Source organism: Balaenoptera ricei, chromosome 10, assembly GCF_028023285.1.
Source record: "Balaenoptera ricei isolate mBalRic1 chromosome 10, mBalRic1.hap2, whole genome shotgun sequence".
Classification (NCBI taxonomy): domain Eukaryota; kingdom Metazoa; phylum Chordata; class Mammalia; order Artiodactyla; family Balaenopteridae; genus Balaenoptera; species Balaenoptera ricei.
In genome coordinates this window covers 68,104,510-68,122,761 of record NC_082648.1, presented here as the reverse complement: position 1 = coordinate 68,122,761, position 18,252 = coordinate 68,104,510, and the positions used below count along the sequence as shown (strand labels likewise).

The window sequence follows — 18,252 nt, the reverse complement described above, 5'->3', positions numbered from 1 at the left end:
TTTAAAAAATTAATACAGCACTAGAACTAAAAGCAATTAAAAAAACCGTATTCCTTACATGTGAATATACATTTACCTAATATATACACACAACCTATATATTTATGTAAAATCACCCAAGTACTTAAAACCATGATCTCCAAAAAAATTTAAACTACAAACTTTCTCATTATAATATATGAGAAAATGTTATTGCTAATAAAACTTTTCATCTACTCAGTCATGTATAATGTTAACTATATTCGCTCCTATTCTAGTGAAACTACCCTTTTGTTCCTGAAAAATTGACAGTTCTTGCTGCATAAATGCTAAGAAGAGTTTTATGGTGCCACTGATTTTGTTAAATCCAGACCAATATTACTTAAGAAGCATAACCAAAAGCTATAGGAAATACCATTAATCTTCTCACATTTTTGTGATTATTCCCTGAGAGACTGAAATATTACAATCGTGAATTATTCAAGCCAATTGTTTTTGTTCACACACTAAAAAGTTCATGAAAAAATAGAAATAAAGTTTTTGGTAACATTTAGAAATCTGTTTAATTTTTATAATACAAAATAATAATCTAAGTTAGGAAAGAGCCTCACAAGTTTTAAAATAGCTTGTAGACTAACACATGCCTTACGTTTTAATTTAATTTCAACTTTATAGATATATAAGATGCTAAAAGCAATAAAATTAATCTTAACTTTCAAATAGTGTTAAAGTGACAAGTTCTTAACTTCAGATATTCTCCATAACGTGATACAGCATTTATTTCATGATCACTTAAGTAATACCTGTGTTTTATAGGCTTCTTTTTATCTGTTTTTTATTTTTGGAAAGTTCTAAAAATAACATTTTTAAAATAATTTCTGGAAACATCAAGTTCTGTTCTCAGGTTCATCTGTACTACTAACATAAACTAAGCAGGCAAATATGAAATGGAATTATTTAGTTTCTAAATCTAAAATAGTTATTTAAATATAAAGCCACATTTATGGTACCACCCAAACCTCGTACACACACAAAACCTGATGCATACAGCATTCTAGAGTTGCATGTACATCTGGGTGAGAGAGCAAAGAAGAAACAGGGCCAGGCTGCCCTTGCTGGGGAGGTCTCTGATGAGGAGCACCTTTTCCTGACACAGTAGGTGAATAATTCTGTTCAGGTTGCACCGGAGGCTGCCCCGTGTAACGTTACTATCCAAACAATCAACCTGGTAATTGGGTATTGATTATCAAGGCCAGAGTCCTTCATGGCCTTGCAAGCTTAAACTGGACATGAAATGTGACACATGAAACGACTGGAGGTCTGGCAATGTTGTGACAACTGCTAGTAACATACCGAAAATTCTTCTTGAAACTTTAGGTTGTTGTTTGTGCAAAGCTCTTCAACATGTTGCAGAAAGGATTTCTTGCTTATCGGCCTCCAAGCAAAGAAAGGTATAAAATGGAGTCATGTTAGGTTGAGTTCTTTTCCTTTAGCCTGGGCACTCTCTTTACAGTTGACAAGTTAGAGGACAAGGGACATTTCAAAAGCACACAGCCCTTTAAAGTCACTCTGTCATACTTACAAAATTAGCTTCCCCCTTTAAGTTCACTTTCTTTGTATTTCATGGTATAAAAATCCTTCAAATTTTAAGTGACTTTAAATGAATGATTTAACATTTTAATGAAGAAAGTTTTTCAAGCAAATGTAAGGGCATAAAGTCATCATTGAATCCTAAAGCACATAAAACCTCTTTGTCATACAGAAAACATTTTATACGTTACAAGGTTTTAGAAGATATAAAATATTGCAGTGACCTCATTCTCGTAACGACATGGTTTTTAAACCCTAAGGAGTTTAAATATCCCTGTATTACTTCCCAAGCTAAAATACAGACATGCAGGCTTCACCCCAGAGAGAGAGAAAGCATTTCTCCAGTTACCATGCAATTAGTCATGCTTTTATGATTTATATCCAGCTTGGAGGTTTTTCTAACAAACATACAGAAAAGGAACCACACATTAAGATTCATTGAATCAGGGAATCCAGAGTTGATACTCAAAAAGAAGAAAAGATATTTAACAAACTTACTTGATGGATTTTCTATAACTAAGTAACCTGCAACAGAGATTGTGTTAAATACATTATGAGTTGAGGGTACAGCTCTTTCTGAAAGAGTTCTAGATTAAAATCAGAAAAACAGGGTAAATCAGCAATGTATAACATGCTATGCCTTTAACTGATATTTGATCATTATTTTAAATTCTGTATCATTTTGAAATTATATTATTTGGACCGAAATATGGCCAGATAATAATTTGGCTTCTTTCTCAAGCTAAGAAGGTACTCTTTTATATTGTTAGGCATTTGGGGCATTACATCAAAAACAGCTCACTTTTTAATATATTGCATAGTATTTATTGGTCTAAAAAAGTTAATGTGAATTAAATTTTTTTCTTTGTTCATAAAGAGTGCTAAATCAGGGAGTGTGAATCTTTGAAAAATGACATCAAATTGCCTAAGTCTTGTTTCATGAGTGAGTTTTCATGAATATATAACCCTAAAAAATGACAATCATTTCAATTACTTTGGATATACATATCTTTTGTGGCAGTTCATTGGTCAAGTTATTTATACTCTGAAAAAAATTGAAATAATTTTTAACAGCTAAATAGACTATGCAACACACAAATTCAGAGATGGGTACATCTTTAATAACATTTGTCATGCACAACAAATTAGCACTGCAAAAAACACAAAAGGCACAAAGTATGATGAAATAAAATGAAGAACATGTACCTTTATCAAAGTTTTTAATTTTAAATATTATTAGGGATGATTTCACTGTATTTCTTAAGTGACAGATATTTACAAGAGGATATGGTTTTTGAAGTAAAGGACAAACGAAAAACATTAGATTGAAAAATGTGGCTTAAATACTTTGAAAATGGTCAGAGGTGTGTGTTCAATGAAGAAAACCTGAGTCAAAAGGGTGTATTTTATTACAACACAGGAATTGGTGAAAAATATGGAGGTGCTGGAGCAAGTATTATCAAGAAGAGTGGTAGAATTCTTGGTTAATGCTATAGGTGTCCCCAAGCAGAAGGAAGAATCTCTCAGCAACTCAGGGTATAACCTAGTAGAGCAACATAGCATAGCATAGAATCACAGGTTAGAGCAAAGTCTTGGTGGATGAGCTTGTGGGCTTCTCACAATACCCTAGAGTGATTCTAAGGAGGCACCAGAGAAATTCTGACTCTAACTAGATGGATATGGAGATGCCTGAATGGGATATTGAATCAGAAGAATCCTTCATTTGGGGACAGGAAAACAGAGTGTATGAATTGGAGGGCCTGGAAAGACTTCTGACACATGCAGTGGGGACGGAGGCAACAAGGCATCCCCATTGAAAATAATTACACCTCAGCAAAGACCAGCAAGAGAAAAAGACTACCATGAGCCAGACCCACACTACCCAAGCCCCTGAAGATGCCTGATGACCCAATGTTCCTACGCCATGATATTCCTCAGAAACAGGAAAGGAACGAAGGTCAGGTTGGGCAAGTATTAATGAGTTGAGCTTAAGATAGAAATGAATGAGATGCTTGAATTAGCATGATCATTTCCCCTGCTACCACGCAGAAATGGAAATGCTTGAGTTGTGTGGAGATCACTTTTATAATAGCAGGGAACATTATTGAGTTTGTGATTGGTGAAATTCAAACACTACATCTGCTTTAATGACAGCCATCCTATAGTGGGGAGATTCTCTTTTCCCAGAGGATCCAGGATTATTTGAGGTAGTACTGGCAAAAATATTTTTACTGTGCTATCTAGAACCTGAAATAGAGCTAGTTTGTAGAGCAAGAGATAGCTAAAGCACCAGATTATTATTCATATCCTTGTTCTATTTTCATTAATGATCTATTCTCTCATTTAGAAATTATGATTAATACCTTTTAGTCAATTTCATTTCAGTGAAGAACTCCACAGAAGGTTGCTTTTATTTTACTATTATTATTTTATTTTGCATTTGAAAGATCTCTCTAGAGATACTGATTTTAAACCGTAACTGGCTAGCTATTGGATTTGGGTGGATATTTGTGAATTATTTTCTTAAAAAATAACAATGCCCTTTTAAAAATGGCTTCAAATACCTGATCCAACAATTACCAGCTATACTGTCTTGAGCAAGTTACTTAATCTTTCTTAGTTCCTAATTTAGAAAATAGGGCAAATATATGTAAATCAAGCTCATATATGTAAAATGCTAGGAAACGTCCACCCCTGGCTTTGGAAGCAGTACGTAACTGTTAGTTACTATCATTAGTATTAAAATTGCTATTTCTAGTTTTATTGTAAAACTCAAGCTCCTCCTACTGATCTGTTCTACAGTTGATACTGATATAATGATGTTTTTTGTTTCCAAAAGAATAAATTTTACTCAAAACTGGGAAGACTAGATTGCACTAAATTAAGCAGCAAGATTTCCTATGGTATTCTTCCTAATCAGAGTCCCAGAAAAAACAGTGATCACAAATATTTCAAAGCCATGTTTGGTTTTCTAGTTCTCGGTTCAAATTCTAAATAAATTCCTAATAATATAAAGGCTGTAATAATTGTTTTCATATTATCATGTGAAAGCATTTCTAATCATGCCTGCATTTTTTACATTATTCCTTATAACTACCCTTCACATTACCCTGTTTGTACTCCAGATATTTTCTTACTATCAGTTTCTTCTACCGTTCCAGGTGTTTCCCCACAACCAGATTTTCCTGATTGCTTAATGGCTGATTCAAATGTTAACTCCCCCATGGACCTTACCCTGTTCTGTTACAGAGAAAATAATTTCTTCCTCCTATGAAACTAAATTTCTATGGACAAATCATCTTCCACCTTCTGTTACGGCTATATAAAAGTACATGTATTAAGGGCACATGTATTGAGATTCATGTATGCTTGAAGGCAGGGACAGGATTAACACTTGGCTTACTACAAGTCCCTCATAAACTTAGTAGACAGTGAATAAGTCATTGTTAAATATACAATTGTGGATGAATTCAGACTAAGATACATAGTAAGCTAAATACAACTGCTCTGATTATTATGAGAGAATACCTGAATTAAATGAATTTTCCACAAAAATATTAAGCGATTGAGAATTCTCAGGAGATCCTACTCAAAGGATTAAATAAGTATGATCAATAGATGCATCAATAAACAGTATACAAGTCTAAACAAAGCCATATCAGATCCTCTCACATTAGAAGTTAACAGGTGCTAGATACTTAGGAAATTACATGAACAATAGAATCACTCTTGTCTAGACAAGTAATTAAAAAAACAGGTTTTAAAAAATAAGATCTGTTTGGCTTTATGTATTTATTTTTCAGTATCACTCTCTTTATCTAAACCCAATCACTTTACATAAGCTGTTCTTCACACTTGTATTTACATAATGTGAGAAACAAGGCTTCTAACAGTCTGTTTTTATGTAATTTTCTAGTCTATGCTTATGTCACAATTATGTGTGAACTGAAATCAAAATACCTATCTGGATAGCTTAAATTGAGAAGACATTTTGGCATAAATTATCTGTTTCAAATAAAAGTTAGTTTTTTTCTTGTTTTTGTCTGTAGTCTCCATGTCATTGTCTTGATTCTTGGCCTCATATTGTATATTTTTCTCTTAACTAGTGGCTGCATTCTAAATATTATTTTTCTTTGAAGTTTTAAAGTTTTGTTTGTAAACAGGAAAAAATAGTAATGTGGACAATTTATTCAGGGAATTAGAAAAGAAGGTGGCATATAATATGAAGAAAATGCACTGACTTGTTACTGATGAAGAAATTAAATTCCTTTAAGAAAAATTATTTGGTTAGATAAGCATAAAAAAAACCTCATAGAAATTAATGTGTATGAAAATCAACAGTGTTATTTCAGGAGTGCTATTTTCAAATAAAGTGATCTATGGAGACACTCAAAGAGACTCAAATAAAAAACTTTCTATTAACATTTTAAAAAACTTAAAAAATCGTTACATGGAGAGCATGTTAGACTGGTATAGTCCTCTTATTTTATTCACTTACAATACAACAGTGAAGGATACTGTCAAATCATATTCAGTTCATTAGTGTATAAATCAATTTGGGAATCGTTCAGATTTCAATAAGATAACTGACCACTTTCCAATATAAAGGGCTAAACACTTTTTATTACATGAATCTTAGCTTAAATCCTGTGCCCTTTTGTTGAAAAGGGTATTATTTCATGTCTGGGCTCATTTTTTTTTCAAAGTCTATCAAAAACTTAAATTCCACTCAGATTACTCTTGATAGATCCAGAGAGGAACCATTTATTTATGTTGGCAGTGGTGATTGAAGACCATATTGTCACAGAGACTCAGCTTTACCTCAAGGTCAATTAGTTGAAATCTATAGGGAATTAAAATATAGTGCAAATAGAGAGCCATAGATGATAGCCTATAGATGAGCAGCTTAAATCAGCATTACCAGTGGAATAAGACAAATTGAGAAGCAGTGTTTTCTACTTAACTGGGTAAGTTAGGTTAAAAAGAAAAGAACCTCAAATTTTATTGCTTTAATGTAAAAATATGTATTTGTCACACTAACATGTACTTCATATTCAACTAAAAATCTCTGAAGAATCTATCTTTCTGGTAAAACATGTTAATTGATCTTTCCAAGTTTTGTAAAATATTGTTTATATATTTCAATTCATTATTCCAACATTTACATTTATTTCTACAATGATATTCTGTTACTTATCCAAAGCATTTACTGTAATGCTTTCAAAGGGATCTTAATTTTTGTTTTTTCCTATTGTTTTTATTTGGTATAGGCTTTCAAATAGTATCCTTTCAGACCCTCCTTTCTTTTATCAAATCACCAATGACTTTTCTCTGGTCCTCAATACAAATTAAAAATATTATCCCAACCAGTGGCTAGTACTATACAGCTGACTCTAAAACTTCACTTTATAAGGTAAATATGCCACCTGAATAAGTGAGTAATGCAATATTTTTCTTATTATCTAGAAAAATAATCAATTAGTAAATGCTATCTAAGTAGTTCCTCAGCATGTCTCTTTATATCTGTAAGGACAAATAGGTTTTAAGGGAGCTTAGCTCTTTGAAGGGCAGCTCATTAGAGGCAGTGCCCCTTCCTTTTTCATCACAGTATTTCCAGTGCCTGGCACTTGTAGGTGCCCAATTGATAGTTCTTTTATTCAAACAAGGTGAAATGGTCTTTTAAATACATATAGAAAAGCAACATTCCTGCTGACGTCAAAGAGGTGAGATAAGATTCCCAGGGTGTCAAGAGTTGAATTTTCCTTATTACTAAGCCTCTCCACATTAGCACATGTGAAACCAAATTCTTGACAGATTCTTATTTTGTAAACCATGTATTCTAAATTAAAACTGTGGTCATAACCCTAGCTACCTCCAGGGCAATAGGGCAGAAGCAGTAGAGAGGATGAAGACACTGCCAGCAGCTGTGTGAAGAGATGGGCAAAGGTTCTTAGTGAGGGGACCTAATGAAGAGGAGACAGATGACATAACACCATTTAAAAAGAAGTCTTGACAGCCTGAGCTGTTAGCTTGCCAGGCAGGTAAGCACAGAAATTCCTCTGTCAGGGGTTAGAAGGCGACCTCAAAAAACTAGATTTGAAAGAAGACTTGCATCTATTTTAACAAACGTGATTTATGTAGAGGTGTTTAAAGGTTCTGATTAACCTGAACTATTAAGTTTAGTTCTATCAAAGTAGAAGCTCTGACTGAGCAGGACTCTGTTTACTGATTCCAGGGGAAGAAAATGTGGTGATAGAAGAGATACAGTGAGGGTTCGATAAAAATGGAAGCATTTCTCTCTGAGGTTAGCTATGATTCCAAAATGCTAAATGTGATTAGAGTAGAAAAGGGCCTGGCTTCCTCTGTTTTAATCACGCTGAGTACTATTCATGGTCAATGGGAATGTCAGGAGTCTTGGCCCCATCCCATCCAGCCTTGCGGCTCATGGGGACTAACTCTGCTGTAGTAGATCTGGGATTTTGAAATCAAATGCATTTTCTTTCACTCTCTGCCTCTGTTCATATCCTTTACATGAAGAAATTGAGTTTCTCTGGGGCACTCAATCAATTGTTGGGTCCCTGCTAATGCTGATATTTTGCTATGCTACCTTCAAAATGTATACAGCAATTTTTATCCTAGGATACAAAAGGCATTTCTGGGCATTAGGGGGACGCTTGAAAGCACGCACAGTTGGCTATCCATTGGTCAGGATAGAAGTCAAATTTCTATGAAATGTGCTGCTCGGTATATGCCCCAGAGTCAGAGAACAGGGAATGTCATTGTCTTAGTCCTTACAGATTAGCAGGGCAGTAGTTGAAATGAGCTTGTGTGAAGTGTGAACCCAGACTCCACCCATCAGACAGAGAACTCAACTCTTGTGTCGTCGTAATAGGACAAGAAGCATGTGAAGAAATCTAGGTAAAAACTTACTTTACTATCAAAGTTAACACAACATGATAACACAGCAAATTCTTAGGACATGCACATTGCAAGTCAATGTGCATTTTGATAAGGTTAACTTTACCATATCAATAGCATGCAATATCATAGAGGACACTTAGTAAGTAGAAAGTTTAGAGTATTTTGTTTTACAGTTTTTTTGGCTTTGGAAAAAATAGCACATTAACCAACAGCACTTCATATCTTGTATTTTAAAATATAGAGCACACCACCTGAAAAGATTAAAATAATCACAGCAGAGCTCTGCATCACCACAGTAACTTACTGGATGACAAAAATCTCCTTTCGTCTAAAGAAAAATGAAGAGTATCTGGAAGTAAAGATTCATTATTTATTTAGTATAAAAACACCCTGCAGTGTTTTTGATTTGCTGCTATAAGAGCATGAGCAGTATATATCTTAAATTTCATTCTACTGTAGGACATTTCTTGTCCCAGATTCACATTTTGTCCAGACATTTCTTATTTGGATTCACGTATTTTTGCCATTGCTTGCAAAATAGGTAAGACAGAAGTAAAATTAATGACCAGAATCTGTCAAAGAACTGATGGCAATTAACATGCTAACGATTTTACAAAGAATTTCATATATCAGTCAAATTTTATGTATTCTTACTGAAGTCACAAGAATTGTACTACTATTTTCCAGTTTCTGCAAGATTGAACCTACACTAAAATGCCATCATTCCTTTGCCCCATATCACTAGAGAATAAGTAATTCAAAAGAAGCAGTTCTTCCCTTAGAATCATTCTCTGTATAGAAAATGCTACTTGAAGAAGGATGTCATGGGCCCTTGTCTTTTTAAGTGGGTTTATATTGACTTAATCTAGTATGCTTCAGAGTTAAATGCGCACACACACACACACACACACACACACACACACACACACACACACACACACACACACACACACACAGTTATAGGTGTATGTTGATACTTCAGAATCAAACTGACCTGGGATCATCTTGGCTGTCCTGTTTACTAGGTGCATGACCTTGGACAGTTACCTAAATTCTCTAGACATCTTTTATTTTTCATCTGTAAAGTGGGGATAAGAGTACCTACCACAAATGATTGGACGAGCTGGGTGAGATCATTACATACAAAATTTAACAAATAGTAATTGCTCATAAACAGTAGCAATTACTATGTTAGCAAACCCTGTATGTGAAAGTAGATTGGGGTCATTCTTAATTTTACAGATATTATAAATAACAATAATAATACCAAATGTATTCTGATTTACAGTTTAAAAAACACATTCATAGGATTCTTTTGAATGGTAAGCTTCCTGAAGGCATATATATTTAATAAAAATTTGACATGCAAACTTCTAAAGTTATTGAAGAAAGAAAGATACTCTTAAAATAGCCATCCAATTGTTTGCTTCATTTTGTTGAGAATTTTAATTCCATTCATGATTACTGGATTGGGCCTTGAGTCGTAACATAATGCACCATTACATTCACTCAACTAAAATAGGCACGATAACTAGTATGGAATGATGCCCAAAATTTGGGGGAAAAAATTGAGGACTGGAAGAAAAGGAGTATCTGTCAAGTAAGAATATTAGTGACATTGATCAATATTATTCTATTTTTTTTCTGATTTAGTCACTGAAAGAAACAAAACTTCTAACTTAATTAAGTGTAGAAAGGAGACAGTGAAAAATAAAAAATTTTTAGCCAGTAGTATCTTTATCTTCTGAAAATTTTGTTGGGTTATTTAAGTGTTATAACTCTCTTGGGAAGGCAATCTGTGTTACAGTTAAATTAGTTAAAAGCAAACCACGGGGCCGGTTAGGCTCAGCAATGTTTTTGCCTTTTAAATTATATCTTTATTCTTTTAAACTTTCCCAAGAGTTTAATCCTAGATTTAATATAGGATTTATTTTGTAGAAGTATAGATAATCTATACAATTAACATACTGGATTTTTTCAACTTCATTGGATCTTTTTAAATTGAAGTATGGTTGAATTACAATGTTGTGTTAGTTTCAGGTGTACAGCACAGTGATTCCATTTTATATGTGTGTGTGTATATGTATATATATTTTTTCAGATTCCTTTCCCTTAGAGATTATTACAAAATATTGAGTATATTTCCCTGTGCTATACTGTAGGTCCTTGTTGGTTATCTATTTTATATATAGTAGTGTGTATATGTTAATCCCAAACTCCTCATTTATCCCTCACCCCTTCCTTTCCCCTTTGGTAACCCTAAGTTTGTTTCTATGTCTGTGAGTCTATTTCTGTTTTGTAAATAAGTTCATTTGAATCTTTTTTTTTAGATTCCACATGTAAGTGATATCATATGATATTTGTCTTTGACTTACTTCACTTAGTGTGAAAATCTCTAGCTCCATCCATGTTGCTGCAGATGGCATTATGTGGTTCTTTTTTTATGGCTGAGTAATATTCCATTGTGTGTGTGTGTGTGTGTGTGTGTGTATGTATATGTATGTTTGTGTGTATATATATATATATATATATATATATACATATATATACACCACATCTTCTGTATCCATTCATCTACTGATGGAAATTTAGGTTGCTTCCATGTCTCAACTATTGTAAATAGTGCTGCTATGAACACTGGGGTGCATTTTATCTTTTCAAATTAGAGTTTTCTCTGGATATATGCCCAGGAGTGGGATTGCTGGACCATATGGTTACTCTAGCCTTAGTTTTTTAAGGAACCTCCATACTGTTCTCCATAGTGGCTGCACCAATTTACATTCCCACCAACAGTGTAGGAGGGTTCCCTTTTCTCCACACCCTCTCCAGCATTTATTGCTTGTAGATTTTTTGATGATGGCCATTCTGACTAGTGTGAGGTGATACCTCACTGCACTTTTGATTTGCATTTTTCTAATAATTAGTGATGTTGAGCATCTTTTCATGTGCCTCTTGGCCATCTGTATGTCTTCTTTGGAGAAATGTCTATTTAGACCGTCCGCGCATTTTTTGATTGTTTGGTTTTTTGATATTGAGCTGCGTGAGCTGTTTGTATATTTTGGAGATTAATCCCTTGTGGGTCACTTTGTTTGCAAATATTTTCTCCCATTCTGTGGGTTGTCTTTATGTTTTGTTTATGGTTTCCTTTGCTGTGCAAAAGCTTTTAAGTTTAATTAGGTCCCATTTGTTTATTTTTGTTTCTATTTTCATTACTCTAGAAGGTGGATCAAAAGAGATATTGCTATGATTTATGTCAGAGAGTGTTCTGCCTATGTTTTGCAACTCTGCTCTAAGAGTTTTATAGTATCCGGCCTTACATTTAGGCTTTCAGTCCATTTTGAGGTTTTGTGTGTGTGTGTGTGTGTGTGTGTGTGTGTGTGTGTGTGTGTGTGTATGCTGTTAGAAAGTGTTCTAATTTCATTCTGTTACATGTAGCTGTCCAGTTTTCCTGGCACCACTTATTGAAGAGACTGTCTTTTCTTCACTGTATATTCTTGCCTCCTTTGTCATAGATTAGTTGACCATACGTGAGTGGGCTTATCTTTGGACTTTCTATCCTGTTCCACTGATCTATATTTCTGTTTTTGTGCCAGTACCATACTGTTTTTTTTTTTTTTTATGTCTGAAACATTTATATTAACATATTTCCATACAAATACAAATATAAGATTTTTAGAAATTTCACGTAATGTCTGAAACATTTATATTAACATATTTCCATACATATTTCCATACAAATACAAATATAAGATTTTTAGAAATTTCATGTAATGTCTGAAACATTTATATTAACATATTTCCATACAAATAACCCAATGAAAGTTTAGTATTAGTTGTTTTGTTTGTTTTTTTATACTGCAGGTTCTTATTAGGCATCAGTTTTATACACATCAGTGTATACATGTCAATCCCAATCGCCCAATTCAGCACACCACCATCCCCACCTCACCGCAGTTTTCCCCCCTTGGTGTCCATATGTCCATTCTCTACATCTGTGTCTCAACTTCTGCCCTGCAAACTGGCTCATCTGTACCATTTTTCTAGGTTCCGCATACATGCATTAATATACGATATTTGTTTTTCTCTTTCTGACTTACTTCACTCTGTATGACAGTCTCTAGATCCATCCACGTCTCAACAAATGACTCAATTTCGTTCCTTTTTATGGCTGAGTAATATTCCATTGTATATATGTACCACATCTTCTTTATCCATTCGTCTGTCGATGGGCATTTAGGTTGCTTCCATGACCTGGCTATTGTAAATAGTGCTGCAATGAACATTCGGGTGCATGTGTCTTTTTGAATTACGGTTTTCTCTGGGTATATGCCCAGTAGTGGGATTGCTGGGTCATATGGTAATTCTATTTTTAGTTTTTTAAGGAACCTCCATATTGTTCTCCATAGTGGCTGTATCAATTTACATTCCCACCAACAGTGCAAGAGGGTTCCCTTTTCTCCACACCCTCTCCAGCGTTTGTTGTTTGTAGATTTTCTGATGATGCCCATTCTAACAGGAGTGAGGTGATACCTCATTGTAGTTTTGATTTGCATTTCTCTAATAATTAGTGATGTTGAGCATCTTTTCATGTGCTTCGTGGCCGTCTGCATGTCTTCTTTGGAGAAATGTCTATTTAGGTCTTCTGCCCATTTTTGGACTGGGGTGTTTGTTTCTTTGATATTGAGCTGAATGAGCTGTTTATATATTTTGGAGATTAATCGTTTGTCCGTTGATTCATTTGCAAATATTTTCTCCCATTCTGAGGGTTGTCTCTTCGTCTTGTTTATGGTTTCCTTTGCTGTGCAAAAGCTTTGAAGTCTCATTAGGTCCCACTTGTTTATTTTTGTTTTTATTTCCATTACTCTAGGAGGTGGATCAAAAAAGATCTTGCTGTGATTTATGTCAAAGAGTGTTCTTCCTATGTTTTCCTCTAAGAGTTTTATAGTGTCCAGTCTTATGTTTAGGTCTCTAATCCATTTTGAGTTTATTTTTGTGTATGGTGTTAGGGAGTATTCTAATTTCATTCTTTTACATGTAGCTGTCCAGTTTTCCCAGCACCACTTATTGAAGAGACTGTCTTTTCTCCATTGTATATCTTTGCCTCCTTTGTCATAGATTAGTTGACCATAGGTGCGTGGGTTAATCTCTGGGCTTTCTATCTTGTTCCATTGATCTATGTTTCTGTTTTTGTGCCAGTACCATATTGTCTTGATTACTGTAGCTTTGTAGTATAGTCTGAAGTCAGGGAGTCTGATTCCTCCAGCTCCATTTTTTTGCCTCAAGACTGCTTTGGCTATTCGGGGTCTTTTGTGTCTCCATACAAATTTTAAGATGATTTGTTCTAGCTCCGTAAAAAATGCCATTGGTAATTTGATAGGGATTGCATTGAATCTGTAGATTGCTTTGGGTAGTATACTCATTTTCACAATGTTGATTCTTCCAATCCAAGAACATGGTATATCTCTCCATCTGTTGGTATCATCTTTAATTTCTTTCATCAGTGTCTTATAGTTTTCTGCATACAGGCCTTTTGTCTCCCTAGGTAGGTTTATTCCTAGGTATTTTATTCTTTTTGTTGCAATGGTAAATGGGAGTGTTTCCATAATTTCTCTTTCAGATTTTTCATCATTAGTGTATAGGAATGCAAGAGATTTCTGTGCATTAATTTTGTATCCTGCAACTTTACCATATTCATTAATTAGCTCTAGCAGTTTTCTGGTGGCAGTTTTAGGATTCTCTATGTATAGTATCATGTCATCCGCAAACAGTGACAGTTTTACTTCTTCTTTTCCAATTTGTATTCCTTTTATTTCTTTTTCTTCTCTGATTGCCGTGGCTAGGACTTCCAGAACTATGTTGAATAATAGTGGTGAGAGTGGACATCCTTGTCTCGTTCCTGATCTTAGAGGAAATGCTTTCAGTTTTTCACCATTGAGAATGATGTTTGCTGTGGGTTTGTCATATATGGCCTTTATTATGTTGAGGTAGGTTCCCTCTATGCCCACTTTCTGGAGAGTTTTTATCAGAAATGGGTGTTGAATTTTGTCAAAAGCTTTTTCTGCATCTATTGAGATGATCATATGGTTTTTATTCTTCAATTTGTTAATATGGTGTATCACATTGATTGATTTGCGTATATTGAAGAATCCTTGCATCCCTGGGATAAATCCCACTTGATCGTGGTGTATGATCCTTTTAATGTGTTGTTGGATTCTGTTTGCTAGTATTTTGTTGAGGATTTTTGCATCTATATTCATCAGTGATATTGGTCTGTAATTTTCTTTTTTTGTAGTGTCTTTGTCTGGTTTTCGTATCAGGGTGATGGTGGCCTCATAGAATGAGTTTGGGAGTGTTCCTTCCTCTGCAATTTTTTGGAAGAGTTTGAGAAGGATAGGTGTTAGCTCTTCTCTAAATGTTTGATAGAATTCACCTGTGAAGCCATCTGGTCCTGGACTTTTGTTTGTTGGAAGATTTTTAATCACAGTTTCAATTTCATTACTTGTGATTGGTCTGTTCATATTTTCTGTTTCTTCCTGATTCAGTCTTGGAAGGTTATACCTTTCTAAGAATTTGTCCATTTCTTCCAGGTTGTCCATTTTATTGGCATAAAGTTGCTTGTAGTAGTCTCTTAGGATGCTTTGTATTTCTGTGGTGTCTGTTGTAACTTCTCCTTTTTCATTTCTGATTTTATTGATTTGAGTCCTCTCCCTCTTTTTCTTGATGAGTCTGGCTAATGGCTTATCAATTTTGTTTATCTTCTCAAAGAACCAGCTTTTAGTTTTATTGATCTTTGCTATTGTTTTCTTTGTTTCTATTTCATTTATTTCTGCTCTGATCTTTATGATTTCTTTCCTTCTGCTAACTTGGGGTTTTGTTTGTTCTTCTTTCTCTAGTTTCTTTAGGTGTAAGGTTAGATTGTTTACTTGAAATTTTTCTTGTTTCTTTAGGTAGGCTTGTATAGCTATAAAATTCCCTCTTAGAACTGCTTTTGCTGCATCCCATAGGTTTTGGGTCGTCGTGTTTTCATTGTCATTTGTCTCTAGGTATTTTTTGATTTCCTCTTTGATTTCTTCAGTGATCTCTTGGTTATTTAGTAACGTATTGTTTAGCCTCCATGTGTTTGTCCTTTTTACGTTTTTTTCCCTGTAATTCATTTCTAATCTCATAGCGTTGTGGTCAGAAAAGATGCTTGATATGATTTCAATTTTCTTAAATTTACTGAGGCTTGATTTGTGACCCAAGATGTGATCTATCCTGGAGAATGTTCTGTGTGCACTTGAGAAGAACGTGTAATCTGCTGTTTTTGGATGGAATGTCCTATATATATCCATTAAATCTATCTGGTCTATTGTGTCATTTAAAGCTTCTGTTTCCTTATTTATTTTCATTTTGGATGATCTGTCCATTGGTGTAAGTGAGGTGTTAAAGTCCCCCACTATTATTGTGTTACTGTCGATTTCCTCTTTTAGAGCTGTTAGCAGTTGCCTTATGTATTGAGGTGCTCCTATGTTGGGTGCATATATATTTATAATTGTTATATCTTCTTCTTGGATTGATCCCTGGATCATTATGTAGTGTCCTTCCTTGTCTCTTGTAACATTCTTTATTTTAAAGTCTATTTTATCTGATATGAGTATTGTTATTCCAGCTTTCTTTTGATTTCCATTTGCATGGAATATGTTTTCCATCCCCTCACTCTCAGTCTGTATGTGTCCCTAGGTCTAAAGTGGGTCTCTTTTAGACAGCATATATATGGGTCTTGTTTTTGTATCCATTCAGCCAGTCTATGTCTTTTGGTTGGGGCATTTAATCCATTCACGTTTAAGGTAATAATCGATATGTATGTTCCTATGACCATTTTCTTAATTGTTTTGGGTTTGTTTTTGTAGGTCCTTTTCTTCTCTTGTGTTTCCCACTTAGAGAAGTTCCTTTAGCATTTGTTGTAGAGCTGGTTTGGTGGTGCTGAATTCTCTTAGCTTTTGCTTGTCTGTAAAGCTTTTGATTTCTCCATCAAATCTAAATGAGATCCTTGCCGGGTAGAGTAATCTTGGTTGTAGGTTCTTCCCTTTCATCACTTTAAGTATATCATGCCACTCCCTTCTGGCTTGCAGAGTTTCTGCTGAGAAATCAGCTGTTAACCTTATGGGAGTTCCCTTGTATGTTATTTGTCGTTTTTCCCTTGCTGCTTTCAATAATTTTTCTTTGTCTTTAATTTTTGCCACTTTGATTACTGTGTGTCTCAGCGTGTTTCTCCTTGGGTTTATTCTGTATGGGACTCTCTGCGCTTCCTGGACTTGGGTGGCTATTTCCTTTCCCATGTTAGGGAAGTTTTCGACTATAATGTCTTCAAATATTTTCTCTGGTCCTTTCTCTCTCTCTTCTCCTTCTGGGACCCCTATAATGCGAATGTTGTTGTGTTTAATGTTGTCCCAGAGGTCTCTTAGGCTGTCTTCATTTCTTTTCATTCTTTTTTCTTTAGTCTGTTCCACAGCAGTGAATTCCACCATTCTGTCTTCCAGGTCACTTATCCGTTCTTCTGCCTCAGTTATTCTGCTATTGATTCCTTCTAGTGTAGTTTTCATTTCAGTTATTGTATTGGTCATCTCTGTTTGTTTGTTCTTTAATTCTTCTAGGTCTTTGTTAATCGTTTCTTGCATCTTCTCGATCTTTGCCTCCATTCTTATTCCGAGGTCCTGGATCATCTTCACTATCATTATTCTGAATTCTTTTTCTGGAAGGTTGCCTATCTCCACTTCATTTAGTTGTTTTTCTGGGGTTTTTTCTTGTTCCTTCATCTGGTACATAGCCCTCTGCCTTTTCATCTTGTCTATCTTTCTGTAACTGTGGTTTTTGGTCCACAGGCTGCAGGATTATAGTTTTTCTTGCTTCTGTTGTCTGCCCTCTGGTGGTTGAGGCTATCTAAGAGCTACCATACTGTTTTGATGACTGTACCTTTGTAGTATAGTATGAAGTCAGGGAGTCTGATTCCTCCACCTCCATTTTTCTTTCTCGAGATTGCTTTGGCTATTCGGGGCCTTTTGTGTTTCCATACAAATTGTAAACTTGTTTGCTCTAGTTTGTGAAAAATGCCATTCATGATTTGATAGGGATTGCATTGAATCTGTAGATTGCCTTGGGTAGTATAGTCATTTTGATAATATTGATTCTTCCAATCCAAGAATATGGTATATCTTTCCATGTATTTGTGTCATCTTCAGTTTCTTTCATCAGTGTCTTATAGTTTTCGGAGTACAGGTCTTTTGTCTCCTTAGGTAGGTTTATTCCTAGGTTTTTTATTCTTTTTGATGCAATGGGATTGTTTCCTTAATTTCTATTTCCGATCTTCCATTGTTAGTGTACAGAAATGCAACAGATTTCTGTGTATTAATTTTGTATCCTGCAACCTTGCTGATGATCTCTAGTAGTTTTCTGGTAGTATCTTTAGGATTTTCTATGTGTAGTATCATGTCATCTGCAAACAGTGACAGTTTCACTTCCTCTTTTCCAATTTGGATTCCATTTATGTCTTTTTCTTCTCTGATTGCTGTGGCTAGGACTTCCAAAACTATGTTAAATAATAGTGGTGAGAGTGGGCATCCTTGTCTTCTTCCTGATCTTAGAGGAAATGCTCTCAGCTTTTCACTGTTGAGTATGATGTTAGCTGTGGGTTTTCCATATATGGCCTTTATTATATTGTGGTATGTTCCCGCTATGCCCACTCTCTGGAGAGTTTTTATCATAAATGGGTGTTGAATTTTGTCA

The 18,252-nt window shown here is 34.7% G+C and overlaps 1 protein-coding gene and 1 long non-coding RNA gene across 6 annotated transcripts in view; one reads left to right on the top strand and one right to left on the bottom strand.

Moving 5' to 3' along the window:
• PTPRQ (protein tyrosine phosphatase receptor type Q) overlaps positions 1-18,252 on the bottom strand; it is a 280,514-nt gene that overhangs the window by 24,914 nt on the left and 237,348 nt on the right. For 4 of the 5 annotated variants that reach the window (XM_059936587.1, XM_059936583.1, XM_059936585.1 and 1 more), the window contains one exon: positions 1,333-1,414. The exons of the other annotated variant lie outside the window; for it this stretch is intronic. In XM_059936587.1, the coding sequence (XP_059792570.1) occupies positions 1,333-1,414 (82 nt within the window). The remainder of the gene's footprint in view (positions 1-1,332; positions 1,415-18,252) is intronic. 5 annotated transcript variants of the gene reach the window in all.
• LOC132373431 (uncharacterized) overlaps positions 1-18,252 on the top strand; it is an 88,155-nt gene that overhangs the window by 51,182 nt on the left and 18,721 nt on the right. The window lies entirely within an intron of this gene.